The 22416-nt window shown below is 43.8% G+C and overlaps 1 protein-coding gene across 3 annotated transcripts in view; it reads right to left on the bottom strand.

Moving 5' to 3' along the window:
- The window catches only part of ASTN1 (astrotactin 1), a 583832-nt gene that overhangs the window by 35682 nt on the left and 525734 nt on the right, over positions 1 to 22416 (bottom strand). For all 3 annotated transcript variants that reach the window (XM_056532005.1, XM_056532006.1, XM_056532008.1), the window contains 2 exons: positions 13074 to 13345; positions 4846 to 4979 (listed from right to left, as the gene is read on the bottom strand). In XM_056532005.1, the coding sequence (XP_056387980.1) occupies positions 4846 to 4979; positions 13074 to 13345 (406 nt within the window). The remainder of the gene's footprint in view (positions 1 to 4845; positions 4980 to 13073; positions 13346 to 22416) is intronic.

Below are 22416 nucleotides of genomic sequence, written 5' to 3'. Positions count from 1 at the left end.
TAGACAGTGTGTAGGACATACAGGTGAAACTCGAAAAATTTGAATATCGTGCAAAAGTTCATTGTATTTCATTGATGCAACTTAAAAGGAAAGGAAGCCTGAAGTGCTCCGAAATCTCCTGGTAGACGTATGCTTTGACCCTGGGATAGGGATTGGGGATAAGATTTCTGATCGCGGGGGTCCCGCAGCTGGGGATCCCTTCGATTCGTTTAGAGCGTCGTATAGAGCGTCGGGTGCAGTACCGGAAGCTTGTGACGTCATGACCACGCCCCACTCGTGACCTCATGGTCACGCCCCCTCAATGCAAGTCTATAGGAGGGGGCGTGACGGCTGTCGCTCCGTGCACTGGATGTCTGGGGTGCTGCAGTCGAGATCACGGGGGTCCCCAGCAGCGTGACCCCCGCGATCAGACATCTTATCCGCTATACTTTGGATGTCTAGTAGCGGAGTTCACCTTTAATGAAGCACAGTGGACCAACACCAGCAGATGACATGGCTCCCCAATTCATTTAATATATTGTGGATTTGGGGTTTTCATGAGCTGTAAACCATAATCATCACAATTATGACAAATTACATCTTGAACTATCTTGCTTTGCATGTAATGAGTCTCTCATATATTAGTTTCACTTTTAATTTGCATTACTGAAATAAATGAGCTTTGCACAATATTCAAATTTTTCAAGTTTCACCTGTAGAATGGTTCATGATCAAATAATAACTCGGGTTCCATCATTGATCATTGTCCTTGATGTTTTGCAATACTTAGCCTAGCAATTATTAAAGTAAATTGGTTTTTAATTAAGTAGGCCCTACAGAGTGATACATCTCATTGACAACTCTGGTCGATGGGATATCTCCAAGCTCTTAAATCTTCTCTGTGTCGCTGTAGCCACCAGTAACAAGCAAATCCCATCTTCCCATTTTGTTTCTAAAATCTACGAACACTTCCACTCGATCAATACCCATGGCTACTGATCATTAAATCAGCTGAAATGATAAAATGATGGGGGGGACCAAATGGGAAAGCTATACTCCGAGCAGCTATACTCCTCATGTTGAAATATTGAATACGTTTTTGGTTTGTTTATTTTTCCCATCCTGTGGGGAATGGGGGGAGGGGGGGTTAGTATTATTAATATTTCTTAGGCATATGTGTTCTATATTAATTGAGTATATATGTAACCCTCTTGGGTCTATGGAAGTGTTACATATGTCTTTTATTCATGAATGCAACTTTTGATGTTTACACGTGTATGAAACGTAACTATTTTTATGTATTTATGTATATTGTTTTTTATGAATGTAATAAAACTTTAAAGAAAAAGAATATGGTAGGGTAAGTCTAATTTAGTTGTTTAACCTGAAGATGTAGAAGATGTCCAGTAGTATGGTAGGGGAATGCACAGAGCTGAGCTGTACAGAATCTATCTAGGTTTATTTTGGTTTTTCTGATTTTAGGCTACCAATAATAAACTAGATATAAGTCAATTACTTTAAAAACATAGCACCATTAAAAAGGGTTCCATACTTTTGATAACCCCCTACTTGTTAGAAATCCCTTGACAATAAGCTGATCACAAAGTGTCCCCCTCCTGGGACCTAAACAATCATTCAAATTCTGCTGGGAAACCTGTGGGAAATTATATAGCATTCTTTCAGCACCTTCAAAGGAGAAACAAAGCATTACAAGATATCCATTTAAATCAAGTTGTTGTAAGCCTAATGCAGGACAGTCTTTATATCTGCTCTCTATTCTGGCCAATTAAGGAGAATTCTGGGGAGAGGACTCCCCTCTGTTGACTTTAAAAACGATATAAGAAGAGATCACTGGAAAAAATCCATTGTGGGTACGAGGGTGAGCTGCATATATTTTCAAATTTCTCTATATAAGAAGAGGCCTACTAAAACTAGAAAACCCATTTAAAGGAGGTATTCCCATCTGAAAAGGTTATTTTGGTTGGGGCTTGGTCAGGCAACTGTGAGGCTGCCTGGTCACTGGGTCATTCGCCCTGTGGGCTTGGTGTCACGGAGGCAGTGGTCACCGCCCGGCGCTACGCCAGTGTTAGGTTAGGGACCCACTCTGACTAGGTGGACTTGACGTGGCGAGTGGGCTTGTACTTTTTGATCCAAATGTATACTAACAACCTGTTAGTTTTTGAAATTATGCTGAGAAGCAATCAGATCATTATACAAATGATGGATATGCGGCTATATTTCTCTAATTTTGTTGAAAAGGTTATTTCCAATCTACAGGATAGGGCATAACAATCTGATTGGTGGGGGTTCCAACCACTGGAATAGTCGATTACAGATATGACAGTACACTGCAATATATTAATTTTGCAGTGTACTATGCAACTTACTATAGTACTTATCAGCTGCTGGATGTTCCACAGGAAGTTCTTTTCTTTTTGAATTTATTTTCTGTCTGACCACAATGCTCTCTGCTGACACCTCTGCCCATGTAAGGAACTGTCAGAGGAGATTTTTAAATAGAAGTAATTTACAAATTTGTTTAACTTTTTGGAACCAGCTGATTGAAAAAAAAAAATTCCATCGGAGTACCCCTTTAATTTCTATGGGAGATGTCTGAGTGCTGTACTTGGGTATATTCAGCACTCCCATAAAAGTCCCATCTAAAGCACCTGCTCTCTCTGAAAGTCAGGGCCCCTTTCTGGAGATCATGAGGAACACAGCAGTTGGACCTCTTGTGAACAGACATTTATCCCCTAAAATGTGGATAGGGGATAAGGCGTTTTTCACTGGAACACCCTTTGAAGGGTTAGACCTTATGCACACAGCAATATTAGGAATCCATAGTGTATTACTCTATAATGTGGTGCCAGCAAAAAAAAAATGCAAGGATTTTTGTCACTCCAGGCAAAAGCTAATTTTGCCACCCCCTTTACTCCGCCCATTGGCCCGCCTCACCTTACTTCTGGGGTGACGCACTGTAACAAGCCCCCTCCTCATGTAATTAGCTTACTACTGGGGTGACACACTGTAACAAACCTCCTCCTCATGCTGCTGGCTGAGAGAGTGTTTTGAATGCTGGTTGTCTAACTTTCTTGTGGCAGGCAGAAGGGCACCCCCCATCAAGAGGACGCTCTAGGCGGCTGCCTATTTGGCCTATAGGCAGAGCCGCCCCTGTTGTGCATAATGCCAGTACACAAATACATTATTACGTATGAACTAGAACTCTTAGCATGCCTTGACATAACTCCAGAAAAAACAGATTGGTTTTGACTCACATTATTACAGACTCCTTCTAGTTACATTATTTTATCGACTTGCCATATTTGTAATGATTTTGACTTACGAATCAGTGACACAACCCTATAGATGTGATTACGGAGCAGAGAAAGTGCTTTATAGCACATGAAACATACAGAGGACAGACGCGCCGCACACGGCTTACCAAATTGGTTTAGCAAGCTGCGATCCATAACTTAATAAAAAGAAAATTATTACTCATATCCCACAAAGCTCAGAGATGTGTGAAACAGAACATGAGACTGGGAACTGTGGAAACATAATTATCAATAAAATATGTTTTATTGCATCATATAAAAGATGAGACGGCTACAAACAATATCCTGTTAGCGAGACAAGAACTGGAACTCGCCAGGCACTCCGAGCAAGCACAAAGGATGACGGTGATCTGTGAAAGGTGATGGCGGAGAGACAAAGAGGGTATAAGAATCAGCAACAAAGATGGAGGAATCGAAGGGTAGAAGAATGTCTTGCAGTAGCCCAGATCAAGTACAGGTGTAGCCATGGGAGAGAACAATATGGGATGGCTGGGACCTGTGGTCAAGGTTGGTGTAGATCTTGTCACACCGGTACATGGACAATCACAAGGTTGTCTCACACTATATGAGACAGGGGGGCTACACAGTAGGTGTTTGCTGATAGTATTTTCCCCACAGCGCATCCTGTATAGCAGTGATCTCCATACTGTTGCAAATCTAGATGTTGCAAATCTACAACTCCCAACATTCCCGGACAGCCGTTGGCTGTCCGGGCATGTTGGGGGTTGTAGATTTGCAACATCGGGAGATCCAGAACTTGGAAGCCACTGCTGTATAGTATCCGGCCTGGTGTGGTTTGGGTTGTCCTTGATGGTGTGGTGCAGAAGGAAGCCAGATACTGGCATAGTTTGTAGAGAGTACAACTTTTACTCTAGGCAGATTATTTAAAAATAGAGGAATTAATAGTGGGCTTTTGCTGGAACTAGGGTAGTCTACATACTGAAGAATGGTGGGGTGAGAACTTGGGAACCCCACTCCAGTCCATAACACTAGCCCAGTGTCTATTTCTTGAGGACAAAACTAACTGGCTTCTAGTTTGTACCAAAAATTCTCTATTCAGACTGGAGCTGTAATTCCCAACAATGGAGTGCAGGTTTCAGAAAATGTTTTGCTTGGCTGCCACTTAGTCCTAGAAGCCCAATAAGGTCTTAGGGTGAATCTATGGGATACTTGTGTACCTTCTCCCTATGGGCTGTATAATTCTCTTCTCTGTTCAATCTCCTTTACTTTAACTTGCCCTCAGGGGGGACAAGGACAATATAATCCTAGCACAGTGTTCTCTGGAGAAGCTCTATGACATCCAGAGGCTTTAATAGCCGATTTGTCCCATTTTCAGCCCTTTGAGTTGTTTTGACCCATTTAGAAAACATGGAGTTTTTTAAAAATGTTTGTCTCATTTGACTTTATGCATGACAAAAGAAGCCAAAGATATACAAATAAGCATAAATGCATGCATGAGAGAACACTTAATAAAATGAAAGCAGAAATAGAGCTCTCGCTGTGTATGAATGTTTACATCTTAGAATCTTACACTGGTTGTGGTAGAGGGGCGCATGTTGGAAGTCCATCCGCACCAAATGCTGTGGAGTCACATCGGCACCAATCTTCAATCACGTCACCACGACCTGAGCACCAAAGTGAACTGAGCACCGCTTCCTGCAGCAACTGAGAGACAGACAGACAGACAGCTGAGCACAGAATCTTGCAGTAACAGAAAGACAGACGGGCAGCTGAGCACTGACCCTAACAGGAGAACAGAGACACACAGGCAACATTACATGGGAAAATAGAGGCGCAAAAAAATGTTCCAATAATTATTTTATTGTACAACCTACTATTTAAGGTTAAAGTAGTACGCCGATGGATTTTTTTTTTTTTTAAATCAACTGGTGCCAGAAACTTACAGAAACAGATTTGTAAATTACTTCTATTTCAAAATCTTAATCCTTCCAGTACTTATCAGCTGATGTATGCTACAAAGGAAGTTGTGTAGTTCTGTCCAATTTGACCACAGTGCTCTCTGCTGAAACCTCTGTCCATGTCAGGAACTGTCCAGAGTAGGAACAAATCCCTTCTGCTCTGGACAGTTTCTGACATGGACAGAGGTATAAGCAGAGAGCACTGTGGTCAGACAGAAAATAAATTCAAAAAGAAAACAACTTCCTGTGGAGCAAACAGCAGCTGATAAGTACTGGAGGGATTAAGATTTTAAAATAGAAGTAATTTACAATTTTTTTTTAACTTTCTGGCACCAGTTGGCACCAGTTTGAAAAAAAATAATAGTTTTCCACCGTAGTACCTCATTTATAGGATATTCTGGTTTAGTAAAACAAAAACACATAAGAGTTTACTAGGACTGTTAATGAATAAAATAATGCATACTCACCTTGCCCCAGTACAACACCAGTGCACTAGTTAACCACAGTCCCCCAGTTTACTTCACCGGATTACATGCTTTTCTGGATCTTCTGCTGATTTTCTAAATGGTAACATTGGGGAAGATTTATCAAAACATGGAAAAGTTGCTGAGTTGCCCATAGCAACCAATCAGATCGCTTCTTTCATTTCTGAAAATGCCCCTGAAAAGTGAAAGAAGCGAAGCTGAATGGTAGCTGTGGGCAACTCAGCAACTTTTCCTCTGGGCAGGTTTTAATAAATCTCCCCCAGTGTGTTTGGAATGTCAGTAGGATGGGGCATCATTGTAGTAGGTGAACAGGGGTACCGTACTGGACCGGGCAACGTGAGTATGCTTTAAGTAGAAATTTTACAACCAATTTTAACTAAATCTGAATGTCCTAAGTATAGACAGATCTACTACACAGACAAGTAAAGCAACATGAGTGTTGCAGTTACATATAGGCAGAAAATACAGTATAGGCTTAAATGATAAAACATTGGTTCATTGTAGCCCCCATTAGCGGTTACTGCGTACTGTTTACACATTAACTTCAATAATAAAGCAGTATGCAGTAGGCTCCTTTAAGGACAACTGCAGCGGTATGACACTTATCCCCTATCCACAGGATAAGGGATAAGTGTTTGATTGCGGGGGGTCCGACCGCTGGGACCCCCCTCGATCTCCCTAACGGGGCACCACCATTAGCGCTCATGGTGACGTAGCATCGACCTAGAGGTCGACGGTGATGCCCCGTCTCCTCCAAGTCCCCATACGGTTCTATGGGGGAGACGGGGAGGCACGAACGCTGCCTCCCCGCCTCTCCCATAGAGAGGTATGGAGGAGGCGTGCCGGCTGCAACGTCATGCTGCGGCTGGCATGCCCCCTGCACGGGACAGCCATGGCCCCGTACAGGAAATCGCAGGGGGTCCCAGCGGTCGGACCCCCCGCGATCAAACACTTATCCCCTATCCTGTGGATAGGGGATAAGTGTTAATCACGCTGCAGATGTACTTTAACTCCTTCTAGGAACAGCTATAGTAAGCCAGAATGTAACTGTTCAACTTGCAGGGCATGGTGGACCTTAAAAACAACATGGTGTTTGTAGGTGTACATTTACTTTTAAAGGATCTTATTCCTAATATTACACATAGAAAAATATTGTATAAATTCTATTGTATATTATTCTATTGCATAAACTCACACAATGGAATAAGAAAGTGATTATGTTTGTTTGATCTACCAGGGGACTATAGAAGTCGAGATTCTGCTCTAATTGTCCAATAGTAATCACCAACAGGGGGAAATGTTTCAGCCAATGTTTTCCAATATGAACATTGAAACTGAAAATGCTTTTCAACTGGCTAGACTGATCTTATCTCAGACAGGTATCAGATTCTTAATTTGCTGTAACTACAGTGATCCCTCAACTTACAATGGCCTCAGGTTACAATATTTTCAACATATGGTCTTTTCTGGTCCATCGTAACTTGATACCAGTCTCAACATACAATGCTACGGACAGTCCAGATCTGCGAAACATGTCAATGGCTGGAAGAACTGACCATTTAGAAAGGGCATTCACTGGTAAAACACCTGTATTACTGAAGTATATGCACTGACTGGCTGTCTAGTAGCGCCTCCTACAGTACAGGGTGGTACTACATGTTCTGTACTACTCTTTACATGTACTAGGGTTAGCTGCTCATTTAGACACCAGGCGAAGAGGCTCCATTTTACTTTTTTAGGACATTGTGTGTACTGTGCAGGACCCTGAAGAAGCTCCTGTCCTCTACATAGACAGTGATTTACAGCTCCCAGCAGATCTTTCTTACTTTTATATGTAAGGACTTGCTTTATCTGTATTAGTTATCTACTTTTTTTTTTCTTTATTATTTCTTACTTCTTCCTATTTTTTTTTTAGGATGTTTTGGGAGCTTCCGAAAAATTACCAGGTTTCCATCAAGTTATGGTCTCAAGATGGTTTCAACATACAATGGTCGTCCTAGAACCAATTCATATTGTAACTTGAGAGAGCACTGTATGGAGAATTCTGTTCATTATGAAATATTGTAGACACTATCGTGGACACTGAAAGACTTATCTCATCCAAACCCTGGTGACCTTGTTAGTGATCAGGAGATCACCACAGTTCTGGCTCCCCAGGCTTTCAGCAAACAGCTGACTTTGCCAGCAAGATATTTCCCACCAATAAAAGTTGTACTGGTGGCCCAGTGGTTAGCACTTTGGATTTTTAAGGCTTTGGGCCCAAGTTTGAATCCGATCAAGGCAAGGTTTACCTGTCTTTCCTCCAGGTACTCTGGTTTTCTACTATGCTCTAAAAACATACTGAAAGGTCAATTTTGAAATAAGATTGAAACTCTAATGAGGACGTTAATGAATACCATGCTACAGAATATGTCAGCACTCTATAAATAATTACATGAAGGTCCCAAGAGAGGTGGCTCTTCACTTATAGAGAGTTGCACCAAGAGGACAACCTCTCTTTGACATCCATACACCCTAGAGCAGTGCTCTCCAAACTGTGGACCTCTAAATGCTTGGAAAGTACGCCAATGGCTGTCCAGGCATGCCAGGAGTTGTAGTTTTGCAACAGCTGGAGGGCCACAGTTAGCAGACCTAGGCCCTGTTGGAAAACCATGTTCACAGTTTACCTTTAAAGGGGTACTCCACTGTCTTATCATTTGGAACATTTTGTTCTGAACGCTGAGTGTGTGTGCCAGGGCTCATGAAGTCAAGGCCATGCCTCCTCATGATGTCACATCATGACCCCATAATGCAAGTCTATGGGAAGGGGCGTGGTGACCATCACGCCCCTCCCATAGACTTGCACTCATGGGGCGTGGTGTGACGTCACGAGGGGGCATGGCTGTGACGTTGTGTGCCCTGGCGCCCGCAATCAACTTTCTAAATGAACACCAGGTGCTGCACAGAGACCCCCGTGATCAGACATCTTATCCCCTATCCTTTGGATAGGGGATACGATGTCTAAGGGCGGAGTACCCCTTTAAACCTCCAAGATTGCTGGCCTATACTTGTAATGTAGTTTTGTATAGATGTGACCTGCATGACCAATTGTTATTTGCTCCCTGTAATACATAATAATTTATTGTAAGGAGAAAGAATCACAGTGAAATAAACCACTGGAAGGGTGAGTGCTGCGCTGTGATTCTTTCTCCTTACATTGTCGCATCTCTGTCTACGTGCTACTGCACCGCCCAAGTGTTAACCCCCGACAACACAAACTCACTGCAAGACCCGGTGCCGAGCGCTCTTTTCTTTTCATTATAATAACATAATAATTTATTACTATTGCATACAGGAATATGAGTTAATATTAATAGCCTATGACAACGGTCATGCTATTGGGGCAGCGTTTTTCTATTTTTCATTTCTTACCAGTTCAGAGATACTTGTGCTAAAGGAGTAAAGGCCATTAAATAGGTTTATGTATTTGATAACATGTACCCTACGGTGGGATGTAAGTGCATCTGCAGGTATAAAAGCACCGAGCCGAGCTTGGTGTGCCTACAGCATAAATTATTCCTTATTATAAATGAGAAGTCGAAAAATATATTTAAACATTCAGTATTTTATAGGTTTGAATAAGGTCAAGAATAAGATGCATCCAAGAACATAAAACAAGATGAAACACTAAATGGATTTTCATTCATTTCCATAAACAAATTCTATGTCTGTTGTTCACATTCAACTAGCAGAGTTCCCAGCCGTACCTGGTCTTCCTACCTAAACCTTGTGGGAGAGGAAGAGCAACACCCGTCTTGTCCTCATATCCCGGCCTCATATCCCATCATCATATCCCAACCTCATATCCCATCCTTATATCCTGTTCTCATATACCGTTCTCATATCATCCTCATATCCCATCCTTATATCCTGACCTCATATCCCATCCTTATATACTGATCTCATATATCCCATCCTCATATACCGTTCTCATATCATCCTCATATCCCATCCTTATATCCCAACCTCATATCCTAACCTGACCTCATATTCAGTCCTCATATCCCGTGCTCATATCCCATCCTTATATCCCGACCTGACATCTTGTCCTCATATTCCATGATCATATCCTGTCCTCATATTCTGTCCTCATATCCCATCCTTATATCCCGATCTCATATCCCGTCCTCATATTCCGTCCTCATATCCCATCCTCATATCCCATCCTTATATCCCAACCTCATATCCTAACCTGACCTCATATTCCGTCCTCATATTCCGTCCTCATATCCCACCCTTATATCCCGACCTCATATCCCATCCTCATATTCCATGATCATATCCTGTCCTCATATTCTGTCCTCATATCCCATCATTATATCCCGATCTCATATCCCGTCCTCATATTCCGTCCTCATATCCCATCCTTATATCCCGACCTCATATCCCGTCCTCATATTCCATGATCATATCCTGTCCTCATATTCTGTCCTCATATCCCATCCTTATATCCCGATCTCATATCCCGTCCTCATATTCCGTCCTCATATCCCATCCTTATATCCCGACCTCATATCCCGTCCTCATATTTCATGATCATATCCTGTCCTCATATTCTGTCCTCATATCCCATCCTTATATCCCGATCTCATATCCCATCCTCATATTCCGTCCTCAAATCTCATCCTCATATCCTGTCCTCATATCCCATCCTTATATCCCGACCTCATATCCCGTCCTCATATCCCCTCCTCATATTCCGTCCTCATATCTCATCCTCATATCCCATCCTTATATCTTATATCCCATCCTCAAATTCCATGCTCATATCCCATCCTCATATTCCGTCATCATATCTCATCCTAATGTCCCCTCCTCATATTCCGTGCTCATATCCAGCCCTCATATTCCGTGCACATATCCCATCCTCACATCCCGACCTTATATTCCGTCCTCATTCTGACCTCATATCCACAATTCACATGGATATGTGGAGCATGTGGTGTAGGGCGGGGCTGTGTTTTTTTGTTGTTTTTTTTATTATCCTAGTCACAACAATTGGGATATAGATAGACCTGCCCTGATCTGTTACTGCTCTAAGATACTGTTTTCCAACGTAAGGCAATGTTCACATGGTGTACTTGTATTATAAAAAACTGGTATTACGCTTCAAAATACAACTATTTTTCGTCCATATTGTACTTGCCATTGAATTGCACAAGTTTTATTTTACACCTTGCAGAGTGAAGCACTATTTTCTTGCATGCAGATTTATATTGCTAGTATATAAACTTTTTGGTCTTTTAACATGCATTTATTGCTTTGATCTTTTTTATCTTTTAGGTTTAGGGCCCATTTTGAGATTTCTTAGGGGTTCCTCTGATTTTTGTATCTGCTCCTGTCAGCATTATTGCCCTAGTTAACTATTATGCTTGTTGGGACATGAGAACAGTAAGAATTAATCTATGGTTCCCCCTGGACCCATACTAAAGAACATGCAAGGGATTTTTAATCTGCAATTCCCTTACATGATGTTGTGGTGCCCCAGTACAGATGTTCCAGCTGCTACCCATGAGAGAATTGTCAGGTGGCTGAGTATATAAAGGTTAGCTAGATGTATGTATATAATGTATGTATCAGGTACTGTAGAATCTTGCATATATATGTCTTTGCAATGTACTTAATTTCATGCATACACCGAGGTCTTACAGTGTGCCTAAAATGAATATTTCTCTTATTGCTACATATTGCAAACATCTAATGTAAATAGCTAAATGGTAATTTGGTCATCACTTAACCAACAATTGCAGGAGAAGGTCCATAATCCAACTTTTTTCTCCTGGGGATATTGGTGGTCCTTAACTTGTTCTAGCTATTTCTGGTCTGAACTTTCCCAGGGACACATGTTTCTCAGCTCTTGCTGGGTAGACAAGAGTAGTCGGGCCCCGGGTTTAACTAGAGCCACTTGTGTGTCCCTCAGCTCTACTCTTCCTTGGGAGACCAAGTATAGTGGTCCTAGGTTTGCTAATGCTAGGCGTACCTTACATATAGACCACATGTCACTTGTCTTATCTATAATCAGTTTTTTTCTGATCCCTGTTCTAATTTGGGAAAAATGGTCAGATCAGTGCTGTGTGTTTGTCACATGATGACAACTTCTCTGGATGTACCTTTCCAAGCATTGTGCCACAGATTACCGCCAAACAGTGAGTAAAGTGGAGTCTTATTTTGCACCAACCCATGTAGACCCTAGCCCAGTAGTTTCAGTAATTTGGACTGAGAACTTGAGTGCTAGAAAGCCCTAATCTGCACACATCTGCAGTAGAAAATGTACATGCAGTGTCACTAGCATAATCCTAATCATCTGCCTAGTGGCTTACACAATGTTACAATTGGAGCTAAGCCATGGGAGTATTCTGAATATGACCTGCGGGGTCAAAAGGAATCTTAAATTCCCCTTGCTGCCCAGAAGAATAGTGATCAGTTTATAAGTCACCTTCAGGTCTTCTTATCCTAATATATTTGTAGATACACACCGGATACGTAGAAAAGAATGGAGCACTCACCGGTCTTAAAATTTCAATTGCAATCTTCTTTATTTCATATGACAAACAAACACATGTGGGAGAGCGGACAAGAGCAGGAAGGTGGGGGAGTGGTTGGGCGACGGTCCGTATTGCGAAATAAGCTCTTCGTCAGGCCCCTTAGGGGCCTGACGAAGCGCTCATTGCGCGATACGGACCGTCGCCCAACCACTCCCCCACCTCACTGCTCCTGTCTGCTCTCCACGAGGGGCCTGACGAAGCACTCATTGCGCGATACGGACCGTCGCCCAACCACTCCCCCACCTCACTGCTCCTGTCTGCTCTCCACGAGGGGCCTGACGAAGCGCTCATTGCGCGATACGGACCGTCGCCCAACCACTCCCCCACCTCACTGCTTCTGTCTGCTCTCCCACGAGGGGCCTGACGAAGCGCTCATTGCGCCATATGGACCGTCGCCCAATCACTCCCCCACCTCCCTGCTCCAGTCCACTTTCCTGCATGTGTTTGTTTGTGATATGAAATAAAGAAGATCGCAATCTTATTTATTTAAAGACCGGGTGAGTGCTCCATTCTTTTCTATGTATTAACTTTTTTATTTGAGCATCGAAGAGGTCTGATGGTCAGAGGAGCAACAGAGCAGGTTACATACTGGTGCAGCAGTACCGGGGTTATCTATAGTGGACTAGCCTAATATATTTGTACCTGCTGGCGCACCAGCAGATGGACTGTAGAAAATTCAATAAGACACTTGCTTCAGTGCCATGTGTGTCCTTTCTACACATTTTTTTCCTATAGGGCAGCATCTATTACGTTCACTAGATAGGGCCTTACCTGCTGGGTAGCATTGTTGTTGCTCACCAGCTCATATATTGGGACTGCCTTTGTGACTTCAAGAAGAACAGGTTCAGGTGGAGCATCTGGACTAGAAGTAACATGGCACAGCTGACAATAGGAGGAGCATCGCCCACGACTTTGACACTCCATGCGCAAGCCTTGAATCAGTCGCCTGGTACCAGTATCTAGAAGACTATTGATGTACTCTGGGAAGGTCAGCACTTTTGGTTCTTTCTCTCTTTCCTCAGACTCATCAGATGGTGTATTTCCTGCAAAAGACAGTAAGTGTGAGATACTGAAACATCTGAGTAAACATCCAAAGCATTCATTTTTCATGAATTAGAAGGATGTTAGACCTCAAATGATCAGACATTTATGGTACATGTCTCATTTTTATGCCATGAATGTAAAGGAGTGGGAAACGGGGCAATAATGTACTGTACAAAAACTCTTACCGACTGCCAAGTGTCTTGAGAAAGATACAGTATTAGCATTCCTGGTCTGTGTGTGTGAGGTGTGGAGAGACAGAGGTTTCAAGAGACATTGGCATGCAAAGGGTGTAGGGCTGTGACATGTGAAGTTTGTGAAACAGTAACTGCATAGACAACTCCTGGTCCATGAAACTGTCGGTGAAGCCATGGAACGCAGTGGGTCATGTGATCAGTGACAGAGTGGGCTGAGGTTGTGGATGGCGCCTACCAACTGGTAAGTGAGGTAAGTTGGAGCTGAAGCCAAAGGACTCCTAGTGCAGAAGTGTGACATCTGAGATATTTCGTAAAGGTCTATTCACACGGCCGAATTTCCGTTTGCGAGTTCTGCCTCAAATTAAAGCCCATAGAATTCTATTGGATTCCGCACACGTATTCACACTGTTGAATTTCCGCTTGCGGAATTCCGAAAGCGGAAATTCCGCAGTTTGAATGGGAGTGCGGAATCCCATAGAAGTCTATGGGCTTTCATTTGATGCAGAATTTGCAAACAGAAATTCGGCCATGTGAATAGACCCTTAGTGGTGTTATAGCACAAAAACTGCAGTGTTAGCCCTAAACCATATTTTAGATCAAAGACTGTCTACTCCCATGACCCTGGATCAGTAGAAAGAGAACGAGTTTAAAAGACTTTGCCATGCAGAACCGCAACTATTATTCAAGTGTGTGTCTCCAAGTGAGAACAGCCAAACCTTGTGAATTGTACATATGTTTTCTGTAACCAGCAAACTAAAAGTGCCTCATCTGAGTAAAGTGTTCAAGAGTTTGCAAGCAAATGGCGATATCTGTTAGGTTATTGTTTGGCTATCTTCTCAGCAGGGTGGTCACCATCAGGCACCTCACAACACTATGATCAGCCGTCAGATCACCTTCTATACATTCAGAAGTTGAAGTGGTTGTTTAAAGGTGAAAAAAAAATTATATATGACATGGCCCCTTTCTGGTTTCCTCACGTCACTGCTTCTTTCTTGTTTTTGGTATTGTGTAATGCCCACAAAAAGTGCACTGAAGATCATCCAGAAACTTAGGCAGTTTCTGTGGGAACAACGTGTCACTGGGAACCAAGAATTAGCCGTGATGAGCAGGACAGGGAGTGAAAATGTCAGAGGAGGCTCAGGGTAGGTGAGTATTACTTCTTTAATTTTTACACCCCCTCCAGACAAAATATTTTTTATCCCCCAGACTCACGTTATCCCCCAAACTCATGTTGGTTACATTTCCACCACAAATCCATCAATTAAGATTGGTATCTTTTGTTACCAACTTTCCTAATCAAGTTATTTCATTGACATATAGTAAGTATCTCCAGACTAAAATAATTCTTAATATTCTACATATGCACCAGGAACATAATATAACTTTGAAGAGTTGAAGCCAAATTATAATGGGGTGAACCAAACGTCATTAACATTTGAAGGCCCATTGTCAGGGTAGGTGAATATTACTTCTTTATTATTTTAACACCACCATTAGACATACAGTATATAAAATATTTTTTACCCTCAGACAACCCGTTTCAAGAGGTACTCCGCCCCTAGACATCTTATCCCCTATCCAAAGAATAGGGGATAAGATGTCTGATCATGGGTTTCCTGCTGCTGGGAACCCCCGCGATCTCCCTGCTTCACCTGGCGTTTGATTAGAACATCGGGTGGAGTGCCGGAAGCCCCTCAATGCAAGTCTATGGGAGGGGGCGTGACGTCCGTCACGCCCCCTCCCATAGACTTGCATTGAGGGGGCATGGCCGTGTCGTCATGAGCGGGGTGTGACCGTGACATTACAAGCCTCCGGCACTGCACCCGAAGCTCTAAATTAACGCCGGGTGAAGCAGGGAGATTGTGGCGGGACCCCCGTGATCAGATATCTTATCCCCTATACTTTGGATAGGGGATAAGATGTCTAGGGGTGGAGTACCCCTTTAACTCATGTTTCTTAAACATCCATCACAAGTCCATCAATTCAGATTGGTAGCTTTAGTCGCCAACTTTCCTAATCAGGTTATTTAATTGAGATATAGTAAGTATCTACAGGCTAAAATAATCCTTAATATTCTACAGATGCACCAGGAACATAATATAACATCGTAGAGTTCAAGCCAAATTCTAATGGGGTGAACAGAACCTCATTAACATTTGAAGACGCATTGTTCTGGGTGATCTTGACACATCTATGGAGTAACTAATCACACATGCAAATAAACTGCTGATGTTATAGTCACAAATGAGCTGGAGACAGATGCACAATATGGGAGCTTGTATTTTGAGATCTGTCTGTGTCGGAAACTGTAAGACGTGAGAGCTCTCACAGTTGGATGCTAGGATTGAGGCAGCTATTACACCTTAGCAGTGCTGAGGCTAAATAACCACAAGACTTTAGAAAGCAACACTTCCCATCTTGTTAAAGATTACACAGCTTGCTCTGTACTTTGTTGTGTTTTTTTCCCTCCTTTTATGTGTGGAAATCTACAGTGTGAAGAGCAGGCATTCTCGAATTCGATCTGCGGAGAACTTGTAGAAAAAACCTCCCAAAAAAACCATAATGTCATTTTATTCCGTAAACTAATCAAGTGAATGTTCTTCAAAACTTTATTTACACAGTAGGTCCCAGCGTGTCAAATATCTCCTTGGTAGAAATTAATTCTGATCATGGGAACCCAACTCCTTCCTCAATGTTACTGCAGCACTTACTGATGCCGAGTTAAGCTGGTGCTGAGTAGTGCATGTAAGCAAGGATGGCAGGAGGCATTTATTGCAAGACAGAAGAGGCTGCTAAATTGGGAAAGAAGTCACATTTTTAAATCTACAGCTTCTTATTTACCTTAAACTTCTTAAAGGGATTTTCCAGCCTGTAAAAATTGATGACCTGTGTTAAGGATAAGCCATTAAAGGGGTTATCTAAGAATTTATTTTTATTTTTTTAATTCTGTTCGGGCTGCCATAATAAAAGTAATAAACTTAATCTTACCTTCTACCAATCCCCAATGCCAAGAAATGACTCTTTTGTTCTCAGGCCCCAGTCTTCTTCCAGTTTTTGGGGCCCAACACGTCATACTGCGCTCTAAATATCGCCAGTTACAACGATATTCTGCCTCAGCCAGTGATAGGCTGAGCAGCAGTGTCATGTGACAGGTTCAGACCCAGCTTTCTTCTTGGTGCCTGGGCCCGTTACATCATACTGCCATTCAGTCTATGACAGGCCGAGACAGGACATCGCTGCTGCTGGTGATTAGCTCAGCGTAGTATGACACATCAGGCGCCAAAACTTGGAAGAAGACCAGGGCCGAAGGACAGAAGAATGATTCAGCGGCACCGGAGGAGTGCTGGGAGCTCAGTTATTGAAAAATTTTAAAAAATTCCCTGGCCAACCCCTTTACTATTAGATTGGCATTTGTCGGATTCCTGGGATTTCCCTGCCGGCCAGCTATTTGAGGGGTCTGTGGCACTTCTAGGAGCACTGCAGGCTCTTCTGCCTTTATTTGCACTCATCTTTGCAATTGCCATATTATTTTAATGGTGCTGCAAGGTATAGGATATGGCTGCAGTTCCTTGCACTGCACTTCTCATAGCATGGCAGTTGCAAGAACAAGCACAAGTAAGCATTAAAGAAGCCATGGCCCCTTTACACAGCCTCTTTAAGCTGATGGGCAGAGTTAATATTGAGGGCCAGACCAGAGAATGGACCATTAATTTTTACAGGCTGGATAATCCTCTGACTTAAAGGGGTACTCCGGCGCTAAGACATCTTATCCCCTATCCAAAGGATAGAGGATAAGATGCCTGATCACGGGAGTCCCACCGCTAGGGACACCCATAATCTTCCACGCCACACCTCGTTAGAATCAGCCCCCAGAGCGTGCTCGCTCCGAGTCTGATTACTGGCGATCACGGGGACGGAGCATAGTTATGTCACGCCCCCTCCAAAGGCTTGCATTGAGAGGGCTTTGCATTGAACAGAGCCTTAGACCGGATTCAGACATGGGAAATTTTACTTGGGTAACATCCATAGAAAATATGCAGTCAGAATGATGACATGTGGATTCTGTTGTAGATTTATTGCAGATTTGCACCTATTTGCGGCACTATCCGCTGCAGAGATTATCCGCCATATCCGATCTCACTATTACAGTGACGCCACCAGGAAGCTGGCTATTATTGGTAAGTTGCTGACAATTTGATATAATCGATGACAGCAGTACCAAGATTTGACAGCAGACTGGAGAAATACTATACAGTACAACAGGAGGGTATGCCGATTTCATATTTCATTTTTCAACGCACTTTACAAAGGAAAGGCTGAACCCTGATGAGTTGCTGCGGGCAATGAGGTCTTCTTGTCTGAGATGTTTTTGATAAATGAGATCCAGTATTTTTGCAAATTACCACATAGAATCTATAATTGAGTCTTGCGCTGCAGATTGTATTTTACTATCATGTCATTTGCTTTGTCATATTTCTCAGCCATCCATTCTGCTTATGGGAAAGTTCCTGAAATAAATGTGTGTAGTTGACTTTGTCAGTATCGCTAAATCAGATCAGTTACATATTTGGAGAGAATTTACTGCCACAGCTAATAAGGAGGAGATCTGTCTCTTAGACATCTCTTAAGTATGCACGGGAAGTGAGCTTTTACTGGTGCTTATAATAGGAATCACAGTGTACACATTGTACCCACAGAGGTTTCTCCATAGGACTGTTTACCATAGTCACAAACTGAGCTTTGTCAATGGTGCCACATCATCTGATATCAGGATTAATGAGACAAGGCATCTTAGATTCTAGTAAGTACCGACAATCCCAGACTGACAGCACATTCAGAATTACTGGCTCCTTTAATGTAGCTCGGAGATTTATCCAGGAGGCCTCTCCAGAATATGAGCTTAGAGCTTTACCTACTCCAAAGGGGAGCAAGTCCCTGAAATAACAAGAACATGTAGGGAAAAGGCAACGTGTAGAATGTAAAGATATCCACAGCTCTATCTATACAAAATGGAAATCGAGACACAATAGAAGCTTCTTTACAGCATATACAATGAATCCGCTCCAAAAGACCACCTCTTTGAAGATGACCCTTGTATCCAGACCAAGTTTGACTGATGGATTTTTAGTCCACTTTACATTAGACATAGTGGCTATTTTCTTTAAGAAGACCACTCCCATAGAAGACCACTTCTAATGCCAAATTGGGTTGTTTTCTCAACGAGATTTAACCTGTATGACGCATGACAGAAATAATCACTTCATTTCCATTTTAAACAGACACCGGGTTTCTGCAGAAGTGGTCGTGACATCAAAGCCACGCCCCACGTGACGTCATGCCACGTCCCCTCTATTCATGTCTGTGGAGGGGCATGTCAGCAGACATGCCCCCTCCCGTAGACATGAATGGAGGGGCCATGGCGTGACGTCACATGGGGCATGGCCATGATGTCACAATCACGACTTCTAGCTCCGAGAATTCTCAGAGAAAACAAAATGTTCAGAAAGCTGGAGCACCAGAGTACCCCTTTAACCGGGATAGAAAATAAGTGTCTGATTGCAGGAGGATCCCTGTACACGACTCTGGCTCTGGCTACTTACCCATCCTCAGTGTACTCCAGACCCCACCTTTCTTGACCAGTGGTTGGATCCCCCAAGATCAGACACTTATCCCCTAATTCCTGGATAGAGATGTCGTGAATTGTTCGCCGGCGAACAGTTCCCGGCGAATTTAGCATGTTCGCGTTCGCATCGCCGGGCAAATATATGTGAAGTTCGATCCGCCCCCTATACTTTAACATTGCAGTAAACTTTGACCCTGTGAGTCAGAGTCAGCAGACACATTGCAGCCAATTAGCAGCAGTCCCTCCCTTCCAGACCCTCCTACCTCTTGCACGGATGCAATTTTACCCTCATTCAGCATGCAGGCTTAGGAAGTGGAGGGTCAGAGAAGCTGCTCCTGCTGTATAGGGAAAGTGATAGCTAGGTTTCTGCTAGGTGGTATATTCAGGGTCCAGTTTACTTCTAAAGCACTAGTGTAACATCTGCTTTAAGGACAGCACCCAAAAAAAACCTTTTTAGGGCTGAAAGATATCAGTCCGTGTGTCTTGCAACAGCTTGAGGCACCCTGGTTGGGAGCGAACCGCTGGTTACAAGGGGTACTCCAGTATGAAACTTAAGTTCCTGCAAGCAGCTAACTACTTCAGTATTCAAAGGGCTGAAAGATATCAGTCCGTGTGTCTTGCAACAGCTTGAGGCACCCTGGTTGGGAGGGAACCGCTGGTTACAAGGGGTACTCCAGTATGAAACTTAAGTTCCTGCAAGCAGCTAACTACTACAGTATTCAAAGGGCAGAAATATATCAGTCCGTGTGTTTTGCAACAGCTGGGGGCACCCTGGTTGGGGACCACTACTTAAAAGGGGAACTACGCTGGCAAGCTTTTTTTCTTTAAAGCAACTAACTACTACACTATTCAAAGGGCTGAGATATATCAGTCAGTGTGTTTTGCAACAGCTGGAGGCACCCATGTTGGGGACCACTGCTTAAAAAGGGAACTCCGCTGGCAAGCTTTTTTGCTCATTGTCACACTAGTGCAAATCACATTTGGTGTGAGAGTAGTGCAAATAAAAAAAATAAAAAAAAACTTTTTTGGCTGTTAAATCAAACCAGTCGTCACTGTCAGTTCACGTCACAGTTGCCAGTTTTTTTGCCTGCAGGGCAAATTGTGAGACCCTAGTGCAAATCACATTAGGTGTGACAGTTGTGCAAATTAAAAAAAAACAAAAAAAACTTTTTGGGCTGTTAAATAAAACCAGTCGTCACTGTCAGTTCACGTCAAAGTTACCAGTTTTTTTTGCCTGCAGGGCAAAATGTGGCACCCTAGTGGAAATCACATTTGGTGTGAAACTTGTGCAAATTTAACCAAAAAAATGACAGGCAGAGGAAGGCTACCCCACAGGGGCCGTAGTGGTGCTGGAATTCCCTTTGGCCCTTGAATGGCAAGTGTTCAGAGGCCACATACACTGAACCTCCAAAGTTCTGAGGACTTAGTTGACTGGCTATCACAAGACACCCAATCTACTACAGCTTCCGCTCGGAACCTTGACGCACCATCATTCTCCTCCACTAGCGTAGCTTCGGGCACCTCTCATGCTACCACTTGCCCACCTGCCGCCACCACCAACACTAGCACCACAGCAGCTTTACTTGATCCGTCAGAGGAGTTATTTACACATCAGTTTGAAGACATTAGTGATGCGCAACCATTATTGCCAGAGGATGTAGTTAACAGGGATATGTCTCAGTCAGGCAGCATTACACACATGGACGTACGGTGTGATGATGATGTTGTACCCGCTGCTGCTTCTTTTCTTGAGGTGTCAGGTAGCGGTGAAGGTGTTGATGATGACGATGTGTCCGTGGATGCCACGTGGGTGCCCGCTAGAAGAGAAGAAGAGTGGGAAAGTTCAGATGGGGAGACAGAGAGGAGGAGGAGATGAGTTGGAAGCAGGGGGAGGTCGTCGCAAAGAGCTAGTGGCACAGTCAGACAGCATGCATCGACACCCGGGGTCAGCCAGACGGGACGCCAATCAATGCATGCTGTTGCCACCACCAGAATGCAGTCATCGCAGAGCTCAGCAGTGTGGCATTTTGTTTTTTGTGTGTCTGCCTCTGACAACAGTGAGGCCATTTGCAACCTGTGCAAGAAGAAACTGAGTCGTGGGAAGTCCAACACCCACCTAGGCACAACTGCTTTGCGAAGGCACATAATGTCACATCACAAACGCCTATGGGATCAACACGTCAGTACAAGCAGCACACAAAGTCAAAGCCACCATCCTCCTCCTGGTCCAGCATCTTCAGCCAGGTCAACCACTGCTGCCCTCCTTGCCCCCTCTCAACCATTCGCCTCTCCATCTCTCGCCTTGAGCAGTTCCTGCTCATCTGCCCACTGTCAGGTGTCTGTCAAGGAGATGTTTGAGCGCAAGAAGACAATGTCTCAAAGTCACCCCCTAGCCCGGCGTCTGACAGCTGGCTTGTCGGAACTGCTAGCTCGCCAGCTTTTACCATACAAGCTGGTGGAGTCTGAGGCCTTTAAAAAATTTGTAGCCATTGGGACACCGCAGTGAAAGGTACCCGGGCGAAATTTTTTTGCATAAGAGGCAATCCCCAACCTTTACTCCATTGTGCAAAAGGAAATTATGGCATGTCTGGCACACAGTGTAGGGGCAAGGGTCCATCTGAGCACTGATACCTGGTCTGCAAAGCATGGTCAGGGCAGGTATATCACCTACACTGCGCATTGGGTAAACCTGGTGACGGCTGCCAAGCATGGAATGCGTGGCTCTGCAGAGGAGTTGGTGACACCGCCACGACTTGCAGGCAGGCCTGCTGCCACCTCCTCTACTCCTCCTACTCCATCCTCTTCCATAACATCCTCGGCCGAGTCCTCTTCCACTGCTGCGTCTTGCTCCACATCACCGGCACCCTCCCAGCTCCCCAGGTGCTATTCCACATCCCGGATACGGCAGTGTCACGCCATCTTGGGGTTGACTTGCCTCAAAGCAGAGAGTCACACCGCACCAGCGCTCCTGTCGGCCCTGAACGCACAGGTGGACCAGTGGCTGACTCCACAGCAACTGGAGATCGGCAAGGTGGTTTGGGACAACGGAACAAATCTGTTGGCGGCATTGAGGTCGGGCAAGTTGACACATGTGCCGTGCATGGCAAATGTGTGTAATCTGATTGTACAACGCTTTGTGCTCAAGTACCCAGGCTTACAGGATGTCCTGAAGCAGTCCAGGAAGGTGTGTGGCCATTTCAGGCGTTCCTACACGGCCATGGCGCACTTGTCAGATATCCAGCGGCGAAACAAC

Source organism: Hyla sarda, chromosome 7, assembly GCF_029499605.1.
Source record: "Hyla sarda isolate aHylSar1 chromosome 7, aHylSar1.hap1, whole genome shotgun sequence".
Lineage (NCBI taxonomy): Eukaryota > Metazoa > Chordata > Amphibia > Anura > Hylidae > Hyla > Hyla sarda.
Note: the sequence above shows the minus strand (reverse complement) of the source record. Positions and strands in the feature narration are given on the sequence as shown.